A 27,782-nucleotide genomic window follows, 5' to 3' on the forward strand; every position below is an offset into this window, starting at 1 on the left:
CGTTCATCTAAGGGGAGCTTCCGTGCTGGGCCGTGGGTTCATAGCATGACAGTCCACATCACACACCTCTCCGGCCTCACCTTGGTCACCTGTCCAATGAGAGGCCCGGGCCATTCCTGCTCAGGCTCCTTCTGGGCCAACATTCTATGTATGATCTAGGATTTAGAACACGGCACGGGATCCTGCCATGGAAAAATAAAATTACCTCATTCTTCATTTCAGATCAGATCATCAGCAGTGATCCAGGTTTTTTAAAAAATAAAATTAAGTCTAGTGGGAGTCATTCCACGTGGGCTTGGTGGTCAATTCACGGGCTTTTCAGTTTCACAGCAAAACTGTGGATTTAATTTAAACTGTTGAAACCAATTACGTTAAAATAGTTGTGCAGCCTTTGATTAAAATTGACTGCAGAGGTCAATATAAAATATACGTTGCATTTAAACAAGTGCTGTATATGTACTTAACAGATGTAAGCTTTTGCATTGTTAAGAGAATTTCTATCTACTTTGCTTTTTAAAAATTATTTGGGGGATTTGTGCTCATATATTGTCAAGTAGCTTTCATATTCTAATTTTAGTTTAAGTAAAGTTTCAACAGTTGGCATACAATTGCGATTGCTTTTAGCTTCTTGATTGTCTTATTCCAACCATGAGTCTGTTTACACACCCCAAATTACATGGCAGCTGACTGCAATTTCCTTTTTTTGTCAAACGTACTGGAGATATTAAAATTTCGCCCTTTGCCTTGGTAGCTAAAACCTCTAACCACTGGGATAGTTCTCTAAATGCCTTAGTATTTAAATATGACCTATTTCTTCAAGCTCTACTTTGTATTAAAATAAATTTGTACTTCCCATAACTACAGTAATACTGAAAGTACTTCTCTGAACCCCAACTTCTCTTCCCTTCTAAAAAGGGGTACCAGACTTAGAGGGGTGCTAGGAAAGCCAGAGGAACAGAACCCTGAAATCCCCTCCTGCCCACATCTAAGAGACTGTTCTTATCAATCTTTACATGAAAGGCATGCCTCTTTTTTTAAATGTAATGTCTTAACCTCAAAGAATCTCGGCCCTTAATTTTTGTGAACTTCTATGGGAGGTGACATGGAGAAAGTGTTTTAATACATTGTGCACCAGTAGTTTTATTGCTAGCTTTACCCAGTGGCCAGATAAGTTTCTACTGAACAAGTACAAAAAACGTTTTACAAAGTATCATACTTTAATAAGATATTAGCTTGTAAGAACATGTAATAAATAACTTCAAAATGCAATGGGTATTTAATTTTAAGGGGGGCCTTTAACATTTATGTAAAACACTGTGTAATATGAGAACACGAGAATGCTCGTGATCTGCCCGCAATGTGTTAAGATACCTGTAATCAACAAGGGTGTAGGCATTCCACTGACTTGCGTGGATTGGTCTTTTTCCCCTGAGCTGCTTCATTACATGGCTTTGAGTTAAAATCCTAGGTCTCAGCCCTACCTCTACCACACTTCCCTTTTCTGCCACTAATGCTTTAACACTGCCATGATTTTTAAGTCTAAGAAGTCATCTTTCGTTCCACCCATGGCACTTGGGAGATGGCGTGTCTTCCTGCCCTGCTGTAATGTCACGCTGGGGAGCCTTGCTGGCATCAAATCGTGAATTTTCCCCACAGCAGTACCACGAGGGCAAATCTCTCCCACGCTCCCACCTGACAGCCAGGTGAATCACTTTACCATCCACTGAGAAATCTACTCCATGACACTCCCACACACACCCACTGACCCCCATCTGTTTTCCCTCCTCTGCAGCCTCTCTAGTCAGACTGGCTCAGCTCAGGTGCTCCCGGGTGCTTTGAATCGAAAGACCAGTAAGGAATGAACAAATACAATAATTATCATTCACCTCTACGCCCAAGTTCTTTCATCACATTCATACTCTGAGGGAAAGTGGCTGAGGCACACTGGTTGGGTCAGCTCCAAGACAGAAGCAATCCTAACCGTGACCCTAACCCTAATCCTAACCCTAAATCCTAACCCTAACCCTAAATCCTAACCCTAACACTAACCCTAAACCCAAACTCTAGCCCTAACCCTAAACCCTAACCTTAACCCTAAACCCTAACCCTAAATCCTAAACCCTAAATCTGACCCTGATTCTTACCTTGGTGGGACAGAAGCTCACAAATTCGTGCATGACTGGTTCAAAGAGCGACTTCTCCACCATGCCTGGCAACTCCACACACTAACTTAGCTCTGCTCTGCCTTCCCCCACATGCCCCCACTGCACAGATTTCAGCACCTTCCTCACCCACAACTGTTCTAAATGCTGTTTAATTCCACCTTCTTTGTAAAAGAATAAAATGGCTCCCAGGCCCTGGGCTTGCTCCCTCCTTAGCTGGGAATCTAGTTCTGCATGTTCCCAGGTGACCTAATCTGGGCCTGTTCCGATTCCAAATTCACGATGATCCTCGGGGCTGCTTGCCCAGCCCTGGCTTGTTCCAGCCACCTCCCAACATCTCAGAGGGGCCGGCGAGGCCTTGGCCTTCAGCCCCTCCCGGCACAGCTCTTCTCCACCCCTCCCATGCTTTCTCCTGACTAGGTGAATGACGTCATCACCACCCAGAAACCTGCTCCACCCACCCTTCTGCCCTCAAGTCACTGCCTTCGGCCCTTCCTCCTCTGTCTCTCACTCCTCCCTCCCTCAGGTGTTCTTGGACCCCGAGGGCCTGGATGCTGCAGGAGCCTTGTCCAGGCTCACGGCTGCCAGACCAGGATGGAAATGACCCCTCCTGGAATTCTGCAGTGCACAACCTGTACCACCATTCCCAGCGGTCTGACCACCTGCCCCCCAACCCCTTCACCAGCCCTTCCTGGCCGGCCCTTCCTCTCTCTCTAGGTGCTGGGTTGCTGCCAGGATGGCCCTGCAGGGACATGGGTGGGCACCGGGCTGAGCCTGGACCGTGTGTAGTAAATGAGAGCCCAGCCAGGGAACAGGAGGATGCTAACCCCCAAAAAGCAGTAGCAACACACAATAGGGACTCCTGATGGCACCCAGCCTCCTGCTCCAGCACCTGAACCCCTGGCCCTATTCCAAATCTTCTCCTTGACTCTTCATTCACCATGAGGGCATAAAAGAGGAGACATTTAGAAAGAGAATCTGGAAAGACGGTTTCTCCTCTTCAGGGGTGTATACAAATGTGTGGGAGAGTCCCCGATACCTTAAGCCTAGAGAGAGGGCTTTTCAGGGGGTACTCGGGGAGCTTGCAATGGGCCCTACTGTGGTGGGATTCGGTGTCTAGGTGCCCTGTCAGATCTGACAGAACAGGGAGCCGCAGGAGAGGGGCTCTGGGCGTGCTGGCCCACACTCAGTCTGACATGGCACAGGGTGCTAGTCTTCCCCACGAACCAGACCTGGGCCACACTGATCAGCAAGCTGACCTGGGGCCCTGAACTGGGGCAGGAGGTGGGCATGAAGGGATCTCCAAAGATCCCAGAGAGAACCCCAGGCAAGACCGGGAGCATGAGAACTGGCCAGGCCCAGGGAGTGAGGCTGGCTCAGGACAGCAGGCACCGAGTAAGGTCTTTGCTCCCCTGCCCCCCTGCCCTGCCTCCTCTTCCCCAACACTGGAGGGCCAGACAGGGAGTTCAAAATTAGCCACCTTTGACTCCTATACCAGATGGGTTACTCCAATTTTACAACTGGAACAGCATTTGGCAACTTGAAATAATAAGGTCTCTTTATTATCCAAGCATGAGCAGGGTGGTGTTCTCCTACTCGAGCTGTAGGAAACAAAAATAAAGTTGCTTTGTGATTCTACCCCTGGAGTCATGCCAGTTCAGCTCATTTGTACAGAGGCAAGTGGGGTCTCAAAGGTGGGGAGGGTAAGAGAGGGTCTGGGAGGGACAGGGAGGGCAGGGCTGGGCCAGCTCATCCTTGCCTCTGGATTTGGAACTGAGCTGCCCTGACCAGGCACTCTTTGGTGAATGAATGAAGGCATTCACACTTTCCTCACCTGAACATGCTCTGACCCTAGGTCGCCTGCACATCAGCCCTCCCTCCTGTGACCTTCTCCTCTCCAACTCTCTCTTCTTATTTTTATTTTATTTTCAATGTGTTTTTTATTGTTGATAGTATTACAGTTATCTCCCGTTCCCCTCCACCCCACTCCTGCCAGTCCCTACCCACCCCCAAGGTCTTCACTACCCTATTGCCCATATCCATGGACTATGCATATAAGTATACTAGAGGCCTGGTGCACAAATTCGTGCACGGGTGGGGTCCAGCCGCCCCTCACAATGGGGGCCAATTGGGGCTGGGTTTGCAGGGGGGACACAGAAGGCTTGCCGGCCAGCCCCACCCCCGATTGGGGGGGGGGCAATCGGGGCCCCGATTGGGCCAGTTGGCCATCACAGTGCACGTCATAGCAACCAGTCATTCCGGTTGTTCCGTCATTCCAGTTGCTTGGCTTTTATATATATAGATAAGTTCTTTGGTTTATCTCTTCTCGTCCCCCAACCACACATCGAGGTATGTTGGGGTCTGTCCTCCCTGCTTCGGGTCTTATTTTGTTGGTCAATTCATTTTGTTCGTTAGATTCCGCAAATAAGTGAGATCATGTGATATCTGTCTTTCTCAGTTTGGCTTATTTCACTTAGCGTATTTTCCAGGTCCATCCATGCTGTTCCAAAGGGTAAGTGATCCCTCTTTTATACAGTTGCACAGTATTCCAGTGTAAATGGCCCACAGCTTTTTTATCCATTCATTTACTGATGGGGACTTGGGCTGTTTCCAAATCTTAGCTATTGTAAATAACGCTGCTTTGAACATAGGGGTATATTCTTTCCGACTGGTGTTTTGGGGGTTTTAGGATATATTCCCAGAAGTGGGATCGCTGGGTCAAATGGAAGTTCCATTTTTAATTTTTTGAGGAAACTCCATAATGTTTTCCACAGTGGCTGTACCAATCTGCATTCCCATCAGTAGTGAACTAGTGTTCCTTTTTCTCCACATCCTCGCCAGCACTGTTGTTTGTTGATTTTTTTATGATAGCCATTCTGACAGGTGTGAGGTGATATGTCATTGTGGTTTTAATTTGCATTTCTCTGATGATTAGTGATTTTGAGCATGTTTTCATGAGTCTCGGCCATTTGTATGCCCTCCTTGGAGAAATTTCTATTCAGGTCGTCTGCCCATTTTTTAAATTGGATTGTCTTCTTTTTGTTGAGTTGTATGAGTACTTTCTATATTTTGGATATTAACCCCTTATCAGATGTATTATTGGCAAATATGTTCTCCCATTCAGTGGGTTTCCTTTTCAATTTGATGGTAGTCTCTTTTATTGTGCAGCAGCTTTTTATTTTGATGTAGTCCCATTTGTTTATTCTCTCCTTAGTTTCCTTTGCTGTAGGAGATGTATCCTCAAACATATTGCTGCATAAGATGTCTGAGATTTTACTACCTATGTTTTCTTCTAAGATTTTTATGGTTTCATGCCTTACATTTCTTTTATCCACTTTGAGTTTATTCTTGTGTATGGTGTAAGTTGGTGGGCTAGTTTCATTTTTTGCATGTACCTGTCCAATTTTTCCAACACCATTTATTGAAGTGAATGTTTCTGCTCCAATGTATGCTCCTGCCTCCTTTGTCAAATATTAATTGAGCATAGTGGTTGGGCTCTTACAGATTTAAAAAAAAAAAATTTAGTACATCACAATTCCTTACCATCTAGCACAATTAGGATATAATCATGTAGTATATGTGCTTTTTACTCTCAGCATGCTGACATTTGGAGGAGGGCCATTTCCTAAATAAACAGCACAGCACATCATGAGAGCATTTCATCTGCCCTAAACTGCACTCCAGTTCCTGACTTGGGGAGATGGCACTACAGGAGTATTTAGAAAGCACTGTTTTAGGCTGTAAGAAATAGTCTAAATCGTCCCAGTGAATGTAAAGTAGCAGACCACTGTCATCAAACCTCACAGTCATCCTTGAGGGTGGAGGCTGGGGCTGCGGGGTCATGGAGCTTTAGGGAATTGGGGGGTTGAATGTCACCCAGAGCTTTTCCACCCAAAGGCCAATTCTGTTCTGCCTCTCTGGGGCTGTACAGGGGGCCGGAAGCAGTTCTTCCACTAACAGGCAGGCAGGTCTCTGCTGGCTCATCCTTCATTCTCTATGCCCAGGAATACCTTTGAAAGCCCAGTCTTCCCCCATTTCACATCATTCACTTCTGGTTGACGGGCAATGCACAGTTCTTGCTATCACACTTCCGGGTGCATTTCCATCCGTCTGAATAGTTTTGAGCACCGAAGAAGGTTGCACAGACAGCAGGCCTCTCCTTGTCTAACATCCAGGAAAGCTGGGTCTGGATTATGGCTGTAGCCCTCCCTTGCAGGCTGAGGGGACCTTCCTCGAAGTCTCTCAAGTGTTGTACACCTCACTTCACGCCCCTCCCTCACAAGACAGGCTGTGTGGTGGGGATGCAGATGGGGGGAGGTCAAGTGACTGGCCCCAGCTCACCCTAATAGTGGATGATGGGACTGATACTGAACCCAAACCCAATTCCAGAACCAGGCACCTAATCTGGGGTAAGCACATCCTATGGGTTCACACTGTGAAGTCACTGGGCACCGCAGGCCTGTTTGGGGGTACTGGAAAGTTAAAGCACTGGACCCCAATAAGTCCTCAAAGGCAGGCACTGAACTACAGCAACACAGCCAGGCTTCTGAGTTTTTATTTTCTGTTTATTTTTTTACTGTGAAGATGAGACTCAACAAGTCACAAAGGAAACTCTTATGCCCTGAGCCAGGTGTCCCGCTGCAGAGGCAGGTGGGAGGCGAGGCCCCAAACGGACCAGAGCCTGGGCATGTTTTTCAGAGCAGGAGAATTTTTTGACAAATGTTGACATTTTATAGTGTAAACAGAGACTTGACTAAACAAGCCAAGAAGAGCAGGGCCAGGTTCACACCTCGTTTTCCTGCTGCTCTCCCTTCCCAGCCCCGCCTGCAGCAGGAGAAATACCAGGGCAGGTGACAATACATTTCTATAAAAGCAATGGAAAAGAGCAGATAACTCATTAAATACATTCATTTTGGCTCTTTGTTCCCATATCTAAATACTCAGAAGTAATCAGAGTGAACCTGAAAGGGAGGGGTACCATACTATAGCACCATTTATGCGAAGGCATTTTTCAATATAATACAACTGTTAAAATTAAATACAAAATTACTTTATTAAGTTTAACCACAGGGAAACGACTGCTAACTTGAAATTTCAAGCCCGGACTGGACCGTTTCCTTGCTGTTACCCATGTTTTGGCAATTTCATCCCTGACCCAGACTTACACCCAAGAAATCAACAAGACTGAGATAAAACTCCAGTCAATGTTCTCCATTAATAGCTCTGGCTATTAATAAGCATTTGAAATATTTAAATATACAGGTGACCATAAGGCCTGGGAACAGAGACATACAATAAATGGTTTGTTGATATAACATTTCAATACAATTAATGTATTTTCAGAATCAATGGCCACTCTGTATAGTTTAATTATACACACTAACCCATTCCACCATTTCCAGTCATAAATTTCAATTTACCATAAAAAAATACAAATGGGACAGCTCCCCTCCACCCTACCCAATTCTGCTGGGCCCCCTGTTGTAGGCCTCCTGACATGAGACAGTCACTATGTGACTTCAGCACACATACATTTATATACATGTATGTGCTTGCATGCACATACAACACACACACCCCTCCTGGGCATGGCGAGCCCACCTTGCTCCCAATGCTACTGCCACTAAGATGCTGTGCAGGGAGTCAAATTAGTTTAGTTTTGTGCTTTCCATGGCTCCAGGTTATAAATAGAATTACATAAACGTTTAAAAGAGGTGCCCATCTTTATTCTCTGTACAACTCAGCACTGGCTCCCTGGTCTCTCCACCCCTCAGAAGAGATCACCAATGAGGTTACCCAAAGGCATTAAATGTTACACTTCTGTTACGTGGGGAATAAACTTTAGAAAAAGGAATTTGCAGAATCCACCCACATAAGTCCTCCCCTCTTTCAGATTTGTATTCTTTTATAATTTAAGCCCAGGAGGTCAGCAGGGCATCTGTTGCTTTGTTTCTATGTGACATTTCTTATCTAAAATCAGTCCTCCTTAGGTTCACTTTGTACAGTTCCTTGGGCCATTTTTAAATGACTTGACACTGGATTCTGCTTCTGCTAAACTATTTGAGGACACTCCAGGCCTTTCACACACATTTAAGATTCACTTCACAGTAGTCACAGATCTTTTAAAAAGGCATTTATTTTGATGTATGCCTACAAGTGAGATGCCCTGGAGGTATATACTTCTGAAAATAACTTTCTGGCTTTCAAGGGGGAGTACCTGCAAAGTGTTGCTTAAGAGAGAGAGAAAAGAAGATAATCTAACTTTATTTTAACATCAGAAAGGAGAATAGCCAGGAAGAATACTGGAGTCCTACATCTATGCTGATAGTAAAGGCGCTACATCATTAAATGCAATGATGTCATTTTCATAAGCACTTCAGTCATTATCTGGAAGAAAACAGCATGTAGGGGTGAGGGTGAGAGCAGGAGGACTAGCACAGCCTCTTAAAACAAAAATACTAAAAAGAAAACAAGCATATAACCTGCAAAGGCTGTTTCTCCCATCAGAGGTGTTAGTGCATGTGGTCTGAGATTTTACCTGGTAAGACTAATGAAAGAACACAAAGGCAATGTCTGTTTTTCTTAAAGAAAAATTTCGTAAGGCATTAACTGAATATATAACAGTATAATAAAAGTGGAAATTGCTATATAAAGAAAACAGGGTCAGTCTTGTTCTGTGCATTTAAAACATTTTCAGATATGCCGTATTCGAAGGAAGAGGAACTGCAAGCATTTCAGATCAAATTCCACCTACGTCTAGATCACAAGTGAAAAATCACACACTGGCCTCATGTTCTCCACTGCCGACATCACCGTTCCACGTGTATGGGTGAGATGAACAGCTGTATATGCAGGTGAGGAGGGGAGCCAGAAAAAATTCTAAAGGAGCAAAGCTAATGCCATGGAACTTGCTACACAGAAATTCTTTATTAATTTTTTATGTACCATTAATATTTAAATGTACTTTAAATGAACTCAGGAATAAGTCATGCCTGCTTAAGGTGGAGATCATCTTTCTGCCAAAATCATAGGGTCCAAAATCTGAACTCTTGCAATAAACTGGGATTGAAAGTAAGCACAGTGCAGTTCCCACTAACTTTCCTTCTAGATACTTGATCATTTTAGAGGTCCTTCTAAAATAATTGTTCTCTTGAATCCATTTTGGTCTCAATTACATTTTTATTCTGCTCATGTCACTGACCAGCCCAAGACCAGGAATGAGAAATGGAATTAGGAATCTGAGTAATTGAAGTTGCATGTTGCAACAAACATATGTTATTTTTAAAGTTGGCCAATCGTCTGTATTTCCTGAAGCACTGTTTCATGGACAGCTTTGCTCCTCTTATGCTGTGACCCCGCTAAGCCTGGACGATGTCTGAGAGCAGAGTCAAATAAGGCCTTGGGACAGAAAACCAATTAAACTTACCTTTTTGAATTTTTATCAGTGTAGGAGTGAAGACCACAATTTAACAACATCATACATAGAAACAAGAAAAAAGTATAAAATGTAAACAATTAAGTTGCCCAGAAGTCCAGTTCAAGTTCACTTAGATTATTTTCAAACTTCAAAGACAAATGGTCATGAGTACCATTACATTCAATGGTGGGTATGAACAAACGGTCAGAGGAACACAGACCCCTGCTGCCTTGTTCAACCCACACATTTGAAGTTATGTGTTGTGTTTTTAATATATTTTATTGATATTTTACAGAGAGGAAGGGAGAGGGATAGAGAGCTAGAAACATTGATGAGAGAGAAACATTGATCAGCTGCCTCCTGCACACCTCCCACTGGGGATGTGCCCACAACCAGGGTACATGCCCTTGACCGGAATCGAACCTGGGACCCTTTAGTCCACAGGCCGACGCTCTATCCACTGAACCAAACTGGTTTCGGCTGAAGTTATGCTTTTAAAAATATTCAAGAATGGTATGTATTTCCTGTTATGTTACAAATACTAAAATGAAGCATCAAAGCCAACAAGAAGTCATTATTATTACTTGAACGTGGCTTCTAGGCACCTCCTATCCAGGCACCATTGCATTTCACAGTGAAAAACACAAGCCTCTCCAATCCACACACATTTAGAGCAGAATTTGATTCAGGGAATTAGCATCTACCAAAATGTGGTGACTAGTACTGACGAGGTCATGGGGAAAATACTAACGTAACAGTCTGTGTAGTTTTGTGTGGCCTCTGAGTTTTCTCAACTAAGAATTTGAATTGAAAGCAAAACTTAGATTTTCAAAAAAGGTTCACCCCTCTGAAAAAACACAGATTAGAGAGCTTATAAACTATTAAACTGCACCAAATAAAGATTTAAGTTATTCTAAAATAAAGCTCAGTGCTTTAGGGAAACACCACCTCCACTAATGCTGAGCCAATTCAGGTGCTGCTGGTACAACCTTAAAGAGTGACGTGTCTGGTTACTGTGAGCAGTGTCCACAGTCCACGCCTCACGTAGACAATTCAAGTCCTAATGCAGGCCACGCTCAGCTAGGCTGCCCCGTAACCACCACCCGGTCACCATGCAGGCAACTTATCATGGCCCAGAACACTGCCTCCCTCAGGCTTTCCAAAACAAACCAGGGGCAGATGCAGCATAGCCATACTTTTGCACTGCTTTAGTACACACTTCTGCTTAAACTCACTCATGAAAAACCTGAGATCCTGCCAGCAGATGTATTTGGCAATAGAAACATCCTAAAAAATAGCAGGAAAAGGGCACAGGAAGACCTGGATCCAGCTTATCCCACCCCTAAACTCAGATGAGTGCCTGCGGTCATTTGGCCTTGGTTTCCTCCTCTAAAAACGCAGGGAGATCTGAGCTCTGTTCTGACTCTAATAGTGAGCCACAGAGTAATAAACAGCCCGACACTAAAGCACACCACTTGCACCCAGCACCAGACCTGGTGTGGCTGCGGCCTCAACACTGGTCATGTCCTCGAAGAGCAAGGATTTCCAGGTGCCATAGTCTCCCTCCTGCTCCTCTTCAGCCTTTAAAAAACCAATTCTCAATCTTCTATTAAATAATCTGTTTAAGGTAGCTTTAATTAGTATGTAAATCCAAATCACTGCTTGCCAGGACTATCAGAGGATGTTGAGACTGTGCCATTAGCAGACTCCATCCCAGAATTATACCGCGTAAGCAGACTGCATAAGAAGGGCACCACAGAGACCCATTACCACCAAAACAAATTACTATTAAAAATAAAATTGAAAGCCAGTTTACTAATAGAGAAAGTTTGGTTAGAGATAAAAAACATATTCTCCTGATACTAAAGTATTTGTTTTATGGAAAAGATGGAGTATGCACCTTCCAACAGATGTGGCTCTGAAAGGTCCCACTAAAACATATTGCATCATAAATGAGGAGAAAACTTGGTTAACTCATTATCAGAAGCTAGTCTTCAGAACATCCCAGGCCAGCTTGGCTCACAGGGTCCAAGAGTCCACGTAATTCATTCTAAGAGACCAGCAGGCCGAGGCCCGAGCTGAGGAGCTGCCCGCACACTTTGGCCCTGCTGCCAGGCTGTCCGGGTTTATGTCTCTCACAAACTCGTCTCCTCACACACTCTGACGGGGATGTTGTAGTGCCGATCGTCCTCGGCGATCAGGGTCACCACCGGCCAGTCCCTGGGTGGGTCTGTGGGGTAGACCGTGATGAACTCCTCAGTGCTGTACTTGGAGAGCCGGTACACCTGGATGGTGTGGCGCACAGCATAGGCCAGCAGGAACATTTCAATCTGGGGAGCAGAACAAACGGGTAAGTGAAGGGCAGCCACCCTAAAAGATGCCACTTACCTCCTGCTCCATCCCAGGTGTCCCAGGCCATGCCGACTAAGCCAAAACCCTTCTTCCTCCCCACGGACCTAGCCCTAGCCCTCTTTCATATGGTCGTTGTAAACAAGCAAATCACCAAGAATAGATCGTATCTGATGAGGGACTTGTAACCAGAATTTATCACAATTCTTACAACTCAATAAAAAAACAAATGACCAATTTAAAAACTGAGCAGAGTCCAAACAGTTCTCCAAAGAAGATATGCAAATGCCCAATATGCACATGAAAAGTCATCAAGGGAATGGAATCAAAACCATGGTGAGATACCGCATCACACCCTGTAGAATGGCTCCAATCAAAACAACAAAAGAGCCGAAACCGGTTTGGCTCAGTGGATAGAGCGTCGGCCTGCGGACTGAAGGGTCCCAGGTTCGATTCCGGTCAAGGGCATGTACCTTGGTTGAGGGCACATCCCCAGTGGGAGGTGTGCAGGAGGCAGCTGATCGATGTTTCTCTCTCATCGATGTTTCTAGCTCTCTATCCCTCTCCCTTCCTCTCTGTAAAATATCAATAAAATATATTTAAAAAAAAAACACAAAAAAAAAAAAACAAAAGATGTGGGGAGTGACTGCTTACCAGGTCTTTTCTTTTCGGGCATGAAATGATTTGATACAGGTGATGGCCACACAACAGGTAAATGTACTAAAGGCCACTGAGCTGTACACTTTAAAATGGTTACCTGTATGTTATGTGAGGTGTGGATGTGGGACTCAGAAACACTGCAGGTGGGAATGACCAATGATACAGCTGCTCCTCCACACTAAATAAAGAACTGCCATGTGCCCCAGCAATTCCACTCCCAGGTACATAACCAAGAGAACTGAAAACATATGTCCACACAAAAAACTTGCACATGAATGTTCACAGCAGGATTTTTCAGAATAGTTAAAAAAGGAATGAACCAAATATCCATCAACTGATGAATAAAATGTGATATATTCATACCATGGAATAGTATTTGTCAATAAAAAGGAATGAAGAATTGACACATGATACAATATGCATGAACCTTAAAAACACTAAGCTGTGGAAGAAACTAGTCACAAAAGACCACATATTATATGATTTATGATTCCATTTATATGAACTCTCTCCATAGTAGACAAATCTAAGGTGACAGAAAGTAGATTACTGGCTGCCTAGAACTGGTGGGGAGTAAGAATGGGCATGAGGTTTCTTTTAGGGGTGATAAAATAGTCTAAAATTAGACTGTGATAGCTGCAAAACTCTGTAAACATATTAAAAACCCATTGAGCTGCATACTTTAAAAGGGCAAACTTTATGGTAGGTAAATTATCTCAATAAAGCTGTTTTTTAAAAATTGGACTCTCCATAACAGCAGACCTTGTGGAGACCCAGAAAGGACCAACTTCAGCCTAACATGCAAAACATGCTCTACCAGGCTTTTCACTGCAATGTACTTGCTACTGTTCAGGAGACATTAGGTAACTTACAAGTACAGATTATTTTTAAAATAATTATCTTCAATCCTGCCTGACCCAGCATGACCATCATCTTTGCTCTTTCAGACAGACCAGGAAAAGGCAAGCCAAAGAGCCAGCCATGGAAGAAGGAAGGAAGCACTTTGGAAGGGTAGCCTTAATGTGACTTTAGTGGTTGGCTATTCAACTAAAAAAAGACGTAAGCTTTTTAAGGCAACGTAATGAACTTGCCAAAGACAGAGAGTGCAAAGCGAGCCAACTGTTGCCTCCTAGGACAGTACTGCATTGGGTCTCTGTGTAAAAGATCCAAGAGCAGCCTGCGCTCTACTGGCTAAGGTGACCCCATTTCTATTTTTAAAGGACCCTAGCTAATACAGCTACAGCTGCCAAGATTAAACACCCTTCACATGACTCTTTTTTTTTAGACTACCAGATCCAAAGATACTGATCCCATTACCACCTTCAGAAGCAAGCCCAGGCTGAGATAACCATGTTAGTCCTAAAATAGGTTCACAATTCTGTAAGAGGTGAACTTAGTGACTTGCTAACAAATATTATATGGGTAAGTGTGATGGGGTGTGAATTCCAAGATTAGATCATAAAAGGCATTGTAGCTTCTTCCCCACTCTCTCCTTGAATTACTTTCTGAGAGAAGCCAGTTGCCATGTTGTGAGCCCTATCTACATAAAGCCCCACATGGCAAGGAACTACCCCCTACCAGTGAGGAACTGAGGCCTCCTGCCAATAGCCAGGTGAGTGAGCCATGTTGGACATGGATCCTCCAACCCGAGTCAAGTCCTCAGATGATTACAACCACCTGAGACCTCAAGCCAGAGTCTCCCACTAAGCTGCCCCTGAATTCCTGACACCCAAGCACTATGAGATAACGTTTGATGGTTAACGCTGGTGTTCTGGGGTAATACGCCAAGGTATAACTCACCTGTTCGAGGCCACCAGTGTGTCCCACCTGATTTAGATGGTTCCTCAGTAGCTGTCCAGGGTCACTGGATGTGTCCCGAGCAAACAGAAGCACAGAGAAAAATGGTACGTCCTCTCCCTTCTCTTTATCATCATATAGTTCAATGGCTCTGTGTAACATTAAAAATTTTACAGCTTCATAAAGGCTGTATTCTTCCTCTTCATTTGTGAACAGTTCATCACAAGCTATCTGCCTTGCTTCAGCAGTTCTCAGTTCAGCCAAGCCTGCCCACTGCAATAAAAAAAGTTACATAATAATTACATTTTTGTTCTAAAAGTCCCTGGTATACTTCCATACTTTGAGCACAAAATCATTTTCAAAAGTAGGCAACCGTAGGTCACAACATTCAAGTTTCCAGCTCAAACAATGGTACTACTCTTTAGACCACACAAATCCTTATTCAGTTTCTGCCCCATTAATTTGAAACAAAAGTACAATGCACTAAGGAGAAGCACTGGGACTGTGGAATGGCAATTTGGAACCCTAACTTCACAGGTAATGAGACTCAATCAATCGGAAATATTTATGGAAGACCTAACATGCACGTGTGAGTCCTGGGTGCGAAGCTGTGAAGAGCTAAAATTACTCCTCTCTGTAAGGGGGCTTACAGGTACAGTTATCCAGAAAACTTCAAAAATGAAGATGGGCAAGGAAGCTTAGGGGATCTCCTAAATATTAGTTTACTAAATTTAACCTTCTAACCTCTTAAAAGTTTCAAATGAATAAATCCATTCAGGAAATTCTAAATGACTCCTGATTAAGAATAGAGCAGTGTCAGGTATTCAGCTAAAATAGGCACACTCTTTATGTGAACAAGAAAACCCCATAAATACATGTACTTTTAAATTAAAGTAAATGAGAATAGAAGATGCCAATATAAAACTAGTCCTTATGAATCACCAGTAACTACTGCTCCCCTGAAAACTCATTAAAATTTTAAATCCAAGAGTAAATTTTAATGGTAATGACAGCACCACAGGACTCTCCAACAAGTGGGTTGAAAGCTGGAACACCTCATTTTCCAGAAGTAGACAAGTTGCCAGTCAAGAGCATAGCTAGAGTCAGGATGGAATGAAGGCCTCACCCAAGCAGCTGATGGCTTTTGCAGGGCATTAACCAACTGAGGGGCCTTAGTTTTCTCAGCTGTAAAAATGGGATAACCATAGCAACATCACCTTGGTAGTTGTAAGAATTAAATACATACAACTTTTAGTGTATGGCCTGGCCCATAGAAAGTGCTGGGAATGTAGCTCAGTTTATTAATAATTTTCACATTACTGTAAATTGCAATCACTTAAACATTCCCCAAAATGAGGATCCAGTTACCCTAGATACACCTAAAAAAAGCAAAAATTGCAATTTCACGAGAACTTAAAAGAGATAAAAAGGAAATCACAAGTGACTGAACAGAGCCTTCTCACTCACTCCTACAGGGCCAGAGCCCTGTCCTCAACTCTCCACTGACCCAGGGACTGGGCAGCACAGGTCTCCAACCCCCACAAATCCTGTGCTCTGCTTAACATGCAAGAACAAAGGAATCCCTCTGTCTTCCTTGTCCTCCCATTCCATCACTAGTGTTCCTATGACAGTAAATACTGTTCCTATGCAGTAAATACTTCTATGACTGCAAACCCAAACTAGGTTCCAGGAAGTCAGGTCCTCAGTTCATCCATCAACAAGGTATTTACCGAATGCCTATTGTGTGTCAGGCTCAGGTCTAGGCACTGGGTATAAAGAAATGAATAGTCTTTCATGAAGCTGAAAGTCTAATGGGGCATGAATTCATATCGCTGATATTACGATAAGAAATTTGGACTGTCCCTAGCCGGTGTGGCTCAGCTAGTTGAGCATCATCCTGTGCACCACTGAAAGGTCACTGGTTCAGTTCCCAGTCAGGGCACATTCCCAGGGTTTGAACTTGATCCCTGGTTGGGTGCATGTAGAAGGCAGCCGATCCATGTTTTTCTCATATTGATGTTTCTGTCTTTTTCTTCCTCTCCCTTCCTCTCTCTCAATTCAATAAAAACATTTTTTTAAAAGAAAAATATGGACTAAATGTATCACTGAAACTTGTTAGTATGACTTAGTACAAAGACTATATTTGTTATGGTTTCCTTTTAACACAGTTAAACAAGTCATTAAACATATCATCTCCTCCAAGAATAATTGATGTTAATATTTCTCAATTTTACCAAAGACCTCACAGGAAGGGTTTGTGTTGGTCCAAAATTATTTTGCCTAAAAACCAGCCAAGAACATCTGGTAATCCACTAAGTGAGGACTATGAAGTGGTCTGCTGAGGGGGGATAAATGGTGATAAAAGGAGACTTTGACTTGGGTGGTGAACACATAATACAATATACAGATGATGTATTATAGAATTGCATACCTGAATCCTATATAATTTTATTAACCAATGTCACTCCAATAAATTCAAGAGGAAAAAATGGTCTGCTGGGGCAATTAGGAGCAGGAGCTTTTGCACTTCACAAAGAAAGAAAATTACATGTTCCAAACCTTCTTCCTTAGTAAAGTGAGGGACTCCTTAATTTTATCAACCAGGTCCTCGCTCTTCCCCTCAAATTTCAATCCAAGTTTCCACTGCTTGATCCAGCTGTATTTGCTTATGAGTTTTTCTGGTAACTGGAGTATGAAGAAACAGAGACAAAGAACATTAACCTTCCGAAAAGTCCATCACACAAACCAAGCTGTAAGAAACCACAAAGCCCTTTGTCCTCTTTCTCCCATTTCTTTATCACTAATGTTCCTACCTTCGTTTCCAGAATTAATCCCTGCAAACCTGTCATGTGAGTTGAGGCTGAATCACCTAAACCTGGAAGTGAGGATCCCAGAAAGTACTGCCCTAAGGAGGACTACTAGAGTGAAATGAAGGTTTGGGTTGAGATACAGGGGCTCAATCTACCCTGCACAACCACCTCAGCCAGGAACCCTGCACAGCACTTTGTGAGTGTACGTGAAGGAGCCTCTTCACAGAAGCCTCCAGCTGCTGGGTCTCTGGCAGCCTCCCTAGCACTCCATACTGCCTGACTCTGGAAGGGGCTCCAGGACTTGTAAGATGGTCCAGGATAAAGTAAAAACCAGCTCCCTTCCTGACTAGAAAAATAAAACATAATTTTGATATTAACACATATACTCAAAGTTTTAATATTCAATGAAGCAATATTGTATCTAGTTCCACTGCTTAGTATAGTAAGATAAAAAACAGCACTGAGAATAAGAAGTAGAGGTTAAGAGAGCTGTGATGGCCTAGCTCAGTGGTCGGCAAACTCATTAGTCAACAGAGCGGCAAACCGCGGCTCGCGAGCTGCATGTGGCTCGTGAGCCGCAGTTTGCTGACCACTGGCCTAGCTCATTAAAGAAGTGGCAGCTGAACTCATACTTTGCCTGCTTCTCTTTTGTAATTTCCCCCCAATCATCAGTGAAATCTGGAGTCTGAAAGACAAGATGGGACACAACTTGATGGATGACAGCATGGGAACTCATTCTCCCAACAGTCTCCAGTGTGTCAGGAGAAAAATCCATATTATTAGGTTGGGCACAGGCATGTCGTGTCACTGCTATAAAATTTAGAGGGGAAAAAAAAGTTCACCTCCCTGTCAAAAGATCATTAAAGAATAATTAATTCCTACGACATCCTATGTGGAACCTGAGCTTGTTTAACAGTTATAAATAGGTGGTTTTTAAAAAACATATTTTTATTGATTTCAGAGAAGAAAGGAGAAGGAGAGATAGAAACATCACTGATGGGAAAGAATCATTGATTGGCTGCCTCCTGCATGCTCCCTACTGGGGATCGAGCCTGCAACCGGGCATGTGCCCTTGACTGGAATTGAACTCGGGACTCTTTAGTCCAAAGGCCGAAGCTCTATCCACTGAGCCAAACTGGCTAGGGCATAAATAGTTTTGAATGAGACCATATGTTCAGTTCTTCCGGAATCTAAGACCCTGCCTACCCTTTCATAATGGTAATTCCAGTTTTACCTTCTCAGTCTATACCAATCATGTAAAACAAAGGTGGTTTCATCTCTGCAAAAAACAAAACCACCATTGGGATGTAAATTCCTCTTGCAGTTCCCCCAGTGATGCTCATCCACACTCACTCATAAGGGGGAAGGGGCTTATCATAATGACAAAGGACCACCCACCCACGAGCCACCCAGCTCCGTGCCCACACTGTCCTGCATTTTGGCAGCATGCGGGCAGCTCTGCTGCAAACCTTAAATTAGGTTCTCAGTTTCATCCAGAACCTAAAATGCCCTCAAGTGGCAACAAGCTAAAATCACAACTGGGCATACAGAAGTGCAAGTGAGCAGAAAATCTTGGCTATACAGATGTGAGCTGGGAACCGAGTAAGGGAAGCCCATAAGCCCATCTGAGAATCACGGGACACTGTGCAGGTATCTAAAAAGCAGGCACAACACTCAGCTGAATTACCCAGGAGACCCCAAAGATCTAACTATGCAGCCAGAAACCCAAATAAAAGTCCATCTCCTCGATCCTTCCATGTATTGCTCAGTGTTGCTAGAGCAATCCTCCAACTCAGAGTGCACAGTTCTAGGAGACAGTGGAGAAAGTCCAAAAAATAAGGTGTGAAAAAGAAACTACAAAGAAAAAAAATAATTGAGTTGGAATTATTTATTCAGAAGAAAAAAGTGAACATAATTTTAAGTGCTTTCAGGGCTCATAATACATAGAACACACAAATAGCCATTCTTTTCTCCTGCACCTTAAGAGACTGGACTTCTGTTATAAATTTGAGCAAGAAACAAGACTTAAACACGAAATAATGATGGGAAATATTTAAGAATAAAATAGGTAATTAGCTTAAGTATAATTCAATCTGTGACTGAATTATAAAAACACCCTGTTTTCTCTAACAAGTCTATAATTCTTAAAACCAACACCATGATTAAAGGGATAGCAAATAAAAATGTGTCATTCCTAAAACTAACTCATAAAATAAGTTTCAATATACCTTAGAGTCTAACCCACTCTAAGCAAACACTACCACAGGTCCCACCCACTCAGAGACATTCTAAAGCTTAGAAAACTTGGAAAGCAAAGGACTACCCTGAAGGGCACCACCTCTCAGGGACCTAGGCCTGTTCCAAGTTTAAGAACAGCCACGCCAAGCACCTCCAAGGTTGTTAGGTAATCTGCCTGCGGTCAGATACCAAAACTGGGATCTGACAGATGCAGAAACAACACATAGGGAGCCCAGGCAAGGACAGGAGGTGAGGGACAGCTGAACTGTCCGAGGGGCAGTGAGGACAAAGCTTAACCTCCCAGGCGGGGAAGGAGCGAGGCCAGAGGAGCTGAGCACAGGCAGAAAGCCAAGTCCAGGCTCTCTCCACTGAGATCAGACTAAGGGGAGAGGCTCTCAGCCCAGCTCTCTCGCATCCCTTCCATGTCCTATTCTAGGAGAGAGGGAAGAGGGCAAAATGCAACAGGGAACACCTTTCAATACAACTAGCGAAAGGGCACGCGTTCCTTGGTAACAAAAGACAGCTTCCCTGGGCTCACACAGTCTTGATGGAATGTACACTAAGGTCAAGGGATGTTCAGCACAGCACAGCACAGCCATGGGCTGAGGCTGGTTCTGGGTTCACACAAAAACTTAGGTGTCCCAGGACCTGTCTGACCCCAAAAGCTGAAGAGGTGGGTTACTTAAGCCAGTGCAGTTCAGGAGACCCTAATAATGCTAACACCAGATTCCCTCTAACCTGCCTGCTGGGGCAGCCTTTCTGTGTCCCCACATGTGGCCAGGACTTCTAAACGGCCAATGCACACACAATAACCAGAGGTGTTGTGCCATGAACTGGCCAGGCCATATGACTGTCATTGGACACAGGGTAGTGGTCAAAAGAGGCCCCTGGTATTTCAGAAAGAGCAAGGATCAGGGTAAACTGAGAGAGATCCATTGTCAGAGACTTATTGTGGGCCTGGTCCAAGTATTTAATGTACCAAGCCGACCCAATTTTAACACAAATAATTTATACCAAGTTCTAACAGCAAGCAGAGTTTTACTTAATGTGACACAATACAAGTTATTCTGCTATATCAGGAAGATGGGGAGTAAATGGTCACACTCACTTTCATACCAAAACCTCAGTAAGATTTTGTTTCATAGCCAGAGAATTATTTAAGTTTCACTTGATCTACTTGTCTTAAGCATCTGTGTTAACAAATAAATATTAAGATGTTTACTTATTACAGAGTTACAAGTAGTTCCTAGAGATGGAGAGACCCCATTTCTGGGGCAAGGTGATCCAGGTACCCCAACACCCTTGGGTGCACTGCCAGCCTCAGAAGGCCTCACCACCCCGCCGTCTATGCACTTAGTTCCACCCCAACATCTTCCAGTCACGCTGCGCCACCCACTCCCTCACTCAACCTGGCCCTTGTCAGTGAGAACAGGAGTGCAATGGCATCCTCGGAGAGCACGAGGGACAACTGGGAGGTGCTTAGAAAATAGCTTGGTCAAGTGCAACAACCAAGTCTGGTACCCCTTCCTGCTCTGGCACCTCAAATATGAAGCATGTGGTACAAGTGTCACCTGCTCAAGCGATCGATAAAACTGTCCCTGTAAAAACAGTGCTCAAATCAAGGAAAGTCGCTGGGGGTTGGAAAGCCAAAAGGAGAACAAGTCTTCTAGTTAGAGGAGAACAAGAAAAGAATAGTCATTTCTTTAGCTGGCATTAACAGAACGAAAGTTTAATAAACTTAAATACTAAAGTCACAGCCAGGCATAAGCCGCTTCTTCTGTGGCACCGGCCTCTTGGCATTCAAAAATAATGCCAATAATACCACTGTGACCAACTAACTAATCAGATTATGCTCCAAGAGAGAAACTGTATTTGTTGGCAGATATTCACAGAAAAGGAAGAAATTGGGAAGAGCACTTGAGAATTTAAAAACTATTTCCACGTGACTCAAATTAAATCAGGAAAATCATCTTAAAGCCCCACTGCTCATTCACGCAACATATTCTAATGGGGATCAGAAAGCAAGCACAATCCACCTTGACTGCTTTTAATACCTATAGGCATCCTGTCAATAAAATAAAAGGAACACTATGCTTTACTTTCATGGGGCATATTTTATATGTTTAATTATGCAGCACACTACTACATCAGAGTTTCTTGGGAAATATAAAAATTCAAATTCATTATGTCAATTAAATCCATAAATTTAAATAGCCCCTTAAAGAAAAAGGCTCAGCCTAAAACAAGGGAAATTTTATGTCACGATCTATTAAATTATGACAGTCAAATACTAAAGCTAAAGCAAAAAAGAGTGAAATCACTCACATTTGCTTCCCTAAGTGTCTTATAGCCAGCCACAGGCATGCTTTTGCCAAGTAATCAGCAATTCTGAAATTTTTCACTACCTATAAATGTCATGATTTGCAAAGGACAAAACAGCCTAGTGGATCAACTGCTTTTGTCTCTATATTTAAAAAAAAAAAAACAGTAAGCTAATACTGAGTAACCTGCTTAAGATAACATATCTTTGCTTAGAAAAAAAAAAATAGCTTTCACAGTTTACACAGGTGTGCTGATTTATATCGGTTTATACAATGGATAATCACAGGATGGACAGTAGTATCCTCCACCCACTGGTTCTGGTTTTGCCCACTGAAGGCATGTAATCATTCATCCACCTAACAGACCTCTAATTAGCTTAGCTGGCAGCTAAAAATCCTTTCTTCTAGGCCCCTTCAACTTCAAATACCCCAGCTCCTTCACTGTTCCCAAAACGAGATGAATCGCCGTGGTCACACTCCCATCTGTTCTGAGGAATGGCACAGAGTTGCACTTGCTCCTTGAGATGGGAGCTGACCAAAATGGGCTGTCGCTGTTGGAAGCGCACCTTTAAAGCAGGGCTCCCCTCCCACTGCCGGCCATCACGTCACCCGGGCTTATGTGGGGCTTGCAATCAATTAAGATCCTCATGTCCTTTTCCCCCTCATAAGTTGCCAGTAAGGTGGATATCCCACAGCTAGCACTTTGAGTTTTGTTTTTGCTTTTTAAAAAAATATAAGCACAAGACCTCCAATTTTTTTCTAATTATGCCCTATTGTCAGTTTTGCTCAATCATTCCCTTCCACCAAACTCTTTTGGGGTATTCTATCACCCAACCTATGATGTGACCTCATCTGATGTGTGTGGACACAACGACACAATGAGACATGATTTCCTGGGTGTCACTACCACATCTCAGATGCCCGACCTTCACCTCCCAGGAAGCCCCTCCCAAGGTGACATCAATCACCCGCTTCTAGTGCTGCTACCCAACCACCTACGAAGCCAATCCTCCTAATACTGCACAGAGGGTGCTAGTTTCTCGAACTGGTGCTAGAATTACAGAAATGAGCACCCTAAAACCCCAGCAGGTTCTCAGAAAGACCAATGCACACTCCATTTAATTCAGCAGCAGCACGGAAACCAAACTGCTCCTTTACAAACTCTTAACACCTGCTCACTAATTCAGCTCAACTGTTCAAATGAATTTTATCATTTTTCTCTTCTGGGAAATACTATTTTTGGTCACTTTTACTATGCAAAATCATCCCAACCACACAAAACCCAATGAACCCACATGCTGACGTCATATTGCAGACTGGGCTAGCACAGAGCACGGGCAGAAAAGGGAAGTCTTTCTCACAGAAACGATTGGAAACATTACGGACGCAAACCTGCAGCAGCAGCGTACCAGCGTGAGCTCCGGGTCCTGCAGCCAGGAGGGCAGCCCCGCTGGCTGGCTCATGGCCTGGAACAGCGTGGCCCTCAGCGCACAGTAGTTATCTCCGCGGACTCGCCTTATGGAGGTGAATTTCTGAGATACCTCTTCGTAGCCCTGGGTGAAAGCATCAAAGAATTCAAAATGGTTGTTACTAACTTCAGGGAGAGTTTTATTCTTGTGGAAAAAATGTGCCCATAAAAGACTGGAAACAAGACCGGTTGAGTCCTTCATGTAAGACATTGTAATTCTTTCTTTATTAATCAAAAGATATTAACAAATGTTATTACTGTACAAAATATCAGCATGTTAACAGATGCAATACATTATAACATATAAGTAATACACCAAGTATTATTAAAATACTAACCACTCTCAAAGTTGGAGTTATATGTCCCTTCCTAAGCAATTGTTGCACACTTATGTATTGATTTATGTATTGATAACTGAATGTATGGATAATTGTAATTATGTATTGACTAGAGGCTGGGTGCACAAAATTCGTGCACGGGAGGTGATGGGGGGGTGGGGGTTCCTCAGCCCGGCCTGCACCCTCTTGCAATCCAGGATCACTGGCTCCTAACTGCTCACCTGCCTGCCTGTCTCATCGCCCCTAACCACTCTGCCTACCTGCCTGATCACCCCTGAACGCTCTGCCTGCCTGCCTCATCATCCCTAACTGCTCACCTGCCTGCCTGATCACCCCTAACCACCTCTGCCTGCCTGATCGCCCCTAACCACTCTGCTTGCCTGCCTGATCGCCCCTAACTGCTCACCTCCCTGCCTGATGGCCCCGAACTGCTCGCCTGCCTGCCTGGTCACCACTAACCACCTCTGCCTCGGCCCCCGCCATGGCAGCTTCATCCAAAAGGACATCCAGAATGACATCGGGAAGGTCGTTCAGCTGTCCAGTCTAATTAGCATATTACGCTTTTATTATTATAGATAATTCTGAAGGGCTTAATCTGTATTTAAATTGACCCTAAACTCTTCAATGAAAAGATAGGAAAGAAGAGAAAGATGTACTACATTTGTATCTCTGTATTAAAACACATACAGACACACACACCCCAAAATCCCAAATTTCCATGGCACATTTAAAAATGTCTAATTCTTGGATAATTCTGTTATACTATTTTAAAAGTGGATTTGTCATTCTTGTTCAATCTGGAAGTGAAAGGAGGAAATGAAAAAGTTCAGTGACATGCTCTCAAAAACAGCACTCAAATGGAATATTTTGAAGTATACTCTACAAAAGGACACTATAAAATCCTAGTGACCGGTCCACAGGCCTCTGATGATCTGATCTCCCTGGCTGGGCACTGCTCAGGCATCATATCAACCTCAGTGCTCCCCCAACTCGCTCACTTCGATCCTGTCTATCCTTTCGCTTGGCCTGTTCTTCCTCGACAGTTTCTGGAGACCGCTTCCTACCCTGCACTCACTCAAAGAAAGGAGTCTCACTCTCACCACACAGAGAGCCACCCTGTGTCCAAGTGCTGCACCCTCATCATGAGCTGTGTTCAAGGTCCAAGTCACAGGGCAGTGTTCTTAGTGGGTATGAAATTAGTTCTTTATAACAAAATTTTGAGAATCCCATTTTTAGGTAGTGGTCCAATCACTGTGACAGATAAAGGTCCATCAAGCAGACTCATGTCTACTAATGTGCATCTCTTCACTATGGTGGACCCTCAATTAACTTGAATTTTCATGATAGCTCAACAGCAACTGCACCTCTCAAAATGCATACATTACTCACGCTATTTCAGAGGTGAGTTAAGCTTTCAAAATTAAATTTGTATTTATACACATCTCCAAAAGAATACCCAAACAGACAAATGAGGACTAAAAAAAGAACTGAGACCCAAGATGTTATCAGGCCCGAGATGCTCTAATTATGGCCACGAGTCCTGATATGACGACGTTTTTCTAACTGATGTGCCTTTGATTAAATTTTGGTCCCTGAAAAATCCAACCACAGGGTCAAATCTTTTTCTTAAAATAAAATGACAGAGAAATGATTTCAGCATAAGTTCCAAAATATGGAATATTTGGATAACTTAGGGGTCATCTTCAATTATGGACTTCCAGGTTCCAGTTGTTAGAAAAATCCTTTAAAGAGAATGAGGTCATATAATAAAATTGCAAGTCAGTGACAGTATTTCTGGGGAAGATGAAAAAATATGGGTATACCTAGGAGATATTATAGGCTCAGTTCCAGACCACCGCAGTAAAGTGAATATCTCAATAAAGCAAGTCACCTGAATTTTTTGGTTTCCCAATGCATATACAAGTTATGTTTACACTGCACTGTAGTCTATTAAGTGTGCAATAATATTATGCCTAAAAAAGCAATGTATATTCCTTAATTAAAAACACACAATTGGTAGTTACAAAATAGTCATAGGGATATAAAGTACAACATAGGGAATATAGTCAATAATATTGTAATAACTATGTATGTGCCAGCTGGATACCGGATATATCAGGGGAACACTTGTAAAGTATATGATTGTGAAACCACTATGCTGTACACCTGACACCAATACAAAATAATACTGAATGTAAACTGAAACTGAAAAAAAAAAAGAAAAAAACAACAAACACCCTACTTTATTGCTAAAAAAATGCTAACAATCACCTGAGCCTGATGGAAAAATGGCATCAATACACCTGCTCAACACAGGGTTGCGACAAAGCAAAGCACAATAAAATGAGCTATGCCTGTGTTGTTTAGATACTGGCCTACTGGTTATCTAGTCTGATACCAGGTGAAGGTTGTTAGAAAATCTATGCGTGGCTGATATGCACATTCAGCAGAGCCTCACAAATCTAGATGTTCTTCACCCTTCACCGCTGGCAGGAACTGAGAGTCCCGCTATTTCCTGATTGAGTTCTCTCACAAGGAACTGAGACACAAAGAGCCTGCAGTCCACACCTGCAGGGGGCAGAGCTGACATTTGCTCTCAGAGCTTGAAAAGTGACAGCTACACTCTGAGTTAAGATCAGCTCATTTCCGGGCAGGCCTGGGCAGCTGAGTTGCCTGCCGAAAGATATGCAATACTGTCTACAAAAACAAGCTCTGAGAAAAAGACCAAATGTATTCAAATATTTAAACATTATTTTTATATATATATTTTATTGATTTTTTTACAGAGAGGAAGGGAGAGGGATAGAGTGTTAGAAACATTGATGAGAGAGAAACATCGATCAGCTGCCTCCTGCACACCCACTACTGGGGATGTGCCCGCAACCAAGGTTCATGCCCTTGACCAGAATCGAACCTGGGACCCTTCAGTCCACAGGCCGACGCTCTATCCACTGAACCAAACCAGCTAGGGCTATTTAAACATTTTAAATCCTAAACAATAGTTACAAACAAAAAAATATATTAGAAAAATATCTACCAAGTATAATAGATCAATATCTCCAGTATATAAGAAGTGCATTCAAATTCATAATGCAAATAAACCCAAGAGAAAAATGAGCAGGGGATATAACACAGAATTTACAAGAGGTGGTGGAAGAGTTAGACTGAAACTCATTTTTGCAGCTCACAACTGTCGAATGGTAGCAATTTTGCATGGTTCACACTAGTAAGGAATGTTGGATTCAGGACACGTTCAAGGGCAAGCAATGGTGTGCTGTTCAGCTAGCTGTGCAGTAGGAATGAGTCAGGGGATCTGACCTGAGCAACGAGCCAGCCCAGTCACAACAGGACCATGGCATGTCCTACAGCCTGGGAGACTACCTTAGGGTCACCAATCTGTGCAATGGTGTTGAGAGGGGACAGCTCCTGGGACACCCTAAATGAGGGGAGGAGTTCCAGATCCCTGTGCTTGGGGAGTGCAGGAGGGCCCAGCCCCTAAGACTGGAGGGCATGAAACCAAACCCAGGTGGGGACAGTAGGGGATAGGACATCTTTTACCTCACCAGGCCAGAAGGGCATTCCCAAATGAATCCAAGAGGACAATGGCTGGCCCAACTCTAAACAGCAGAGTCATTTCTGTGTTTTTCAAGGAAATCATGTTACTAAAAAACTGATGATTCTATTTTAATACTGGGACTTGGAAAAAGTCCCTTATCTTTGGCAGCTGTTCCTTATCTCTAAAATCAGAACACTAATATTTACATAGTGTAATAGCAATTGTCATAATTAATGTCTAACAATATAAAAGGACACACTAAATAATTACCTATGACAGACTATTTGAAATATGTGCATGTAGGTGTCATACCTTTTTCATACATGTAGCTTTTTGAGTATTTCCCCTCCATTCTTTTTTGCAGTAGTCCATGATATCCATTTCAGGAGCTACACTTAATTTAGGTTCTGTTAAAGAGTCAAACAGAAACAGAGAGGGGGAAATAATGAAAAAAAAAGCATAATCAGAACAACGGTACTTCTTTATGCAGGGATTACTTTCTCTCATTGCATTAAAAAAAAATCTGGGATCTCACCATTGCCGACCATCTGATCCAGACCACTATCCCCTCGCTCCTAGATAACCACAGTGGTCTCCCAACCAGTCTCCTTTATCACACACCCTACTAGCCATTCTCCCATTGGCAGCCAGAGTGATGAACTTTAA

General features: G+C 43.2%; 1 protein-coding gene across 1 annotated transcript in view; it reads right to left on the reverse strand.

Annotated features, from left to right (window-relative positions):
* Positions 1-8,280: 8,280 nt before the first annotated feature.
* OTULIN (OTU deubiquitinase with linear linkage specificity) overlaps positions 8,281-27,782 on the reverse strand; it is a 36,699-nt gene continuing 17,197 nt past the window's right edge. Inside the window, exons 3-7 of the mRNA XM_080680354.1 lie at positions 27,429-27,523; positions 23,164-23,307; positions 16,945-17,070; positions 14,389-14,658; positions 8,281-11,909 (exon numbers count right to left, since the gene is read on the reverse strand). Coding sequence (XP_080536480.1) covers positions 11,715-11,909; positions 14,389-14,658; positions 16,945-17,070; positions 23,164-23,307; positions 27,429-27,523 — 830 coding nt within the window. The 3' untranslated portion in view covers positions 8,281-11,714. The remainder of the gene's footprint in view (positions 11,910-14,388; positions 14,659-16,944; positions 17,071-23,163; positions 23,308-27,428; positions 27,524-27,782) is intronic.

Source organism: Plecotus auritus (assembly GCF_963455305.1).
Source record: "Plecotus auritus genome assembly, chromosome: 7".
NCBI lineage: Eukaryota > Metazoa > Chordata > Mammalia > Chiroptera > Vespertilionidae > Plecotus > Plecotus auritus.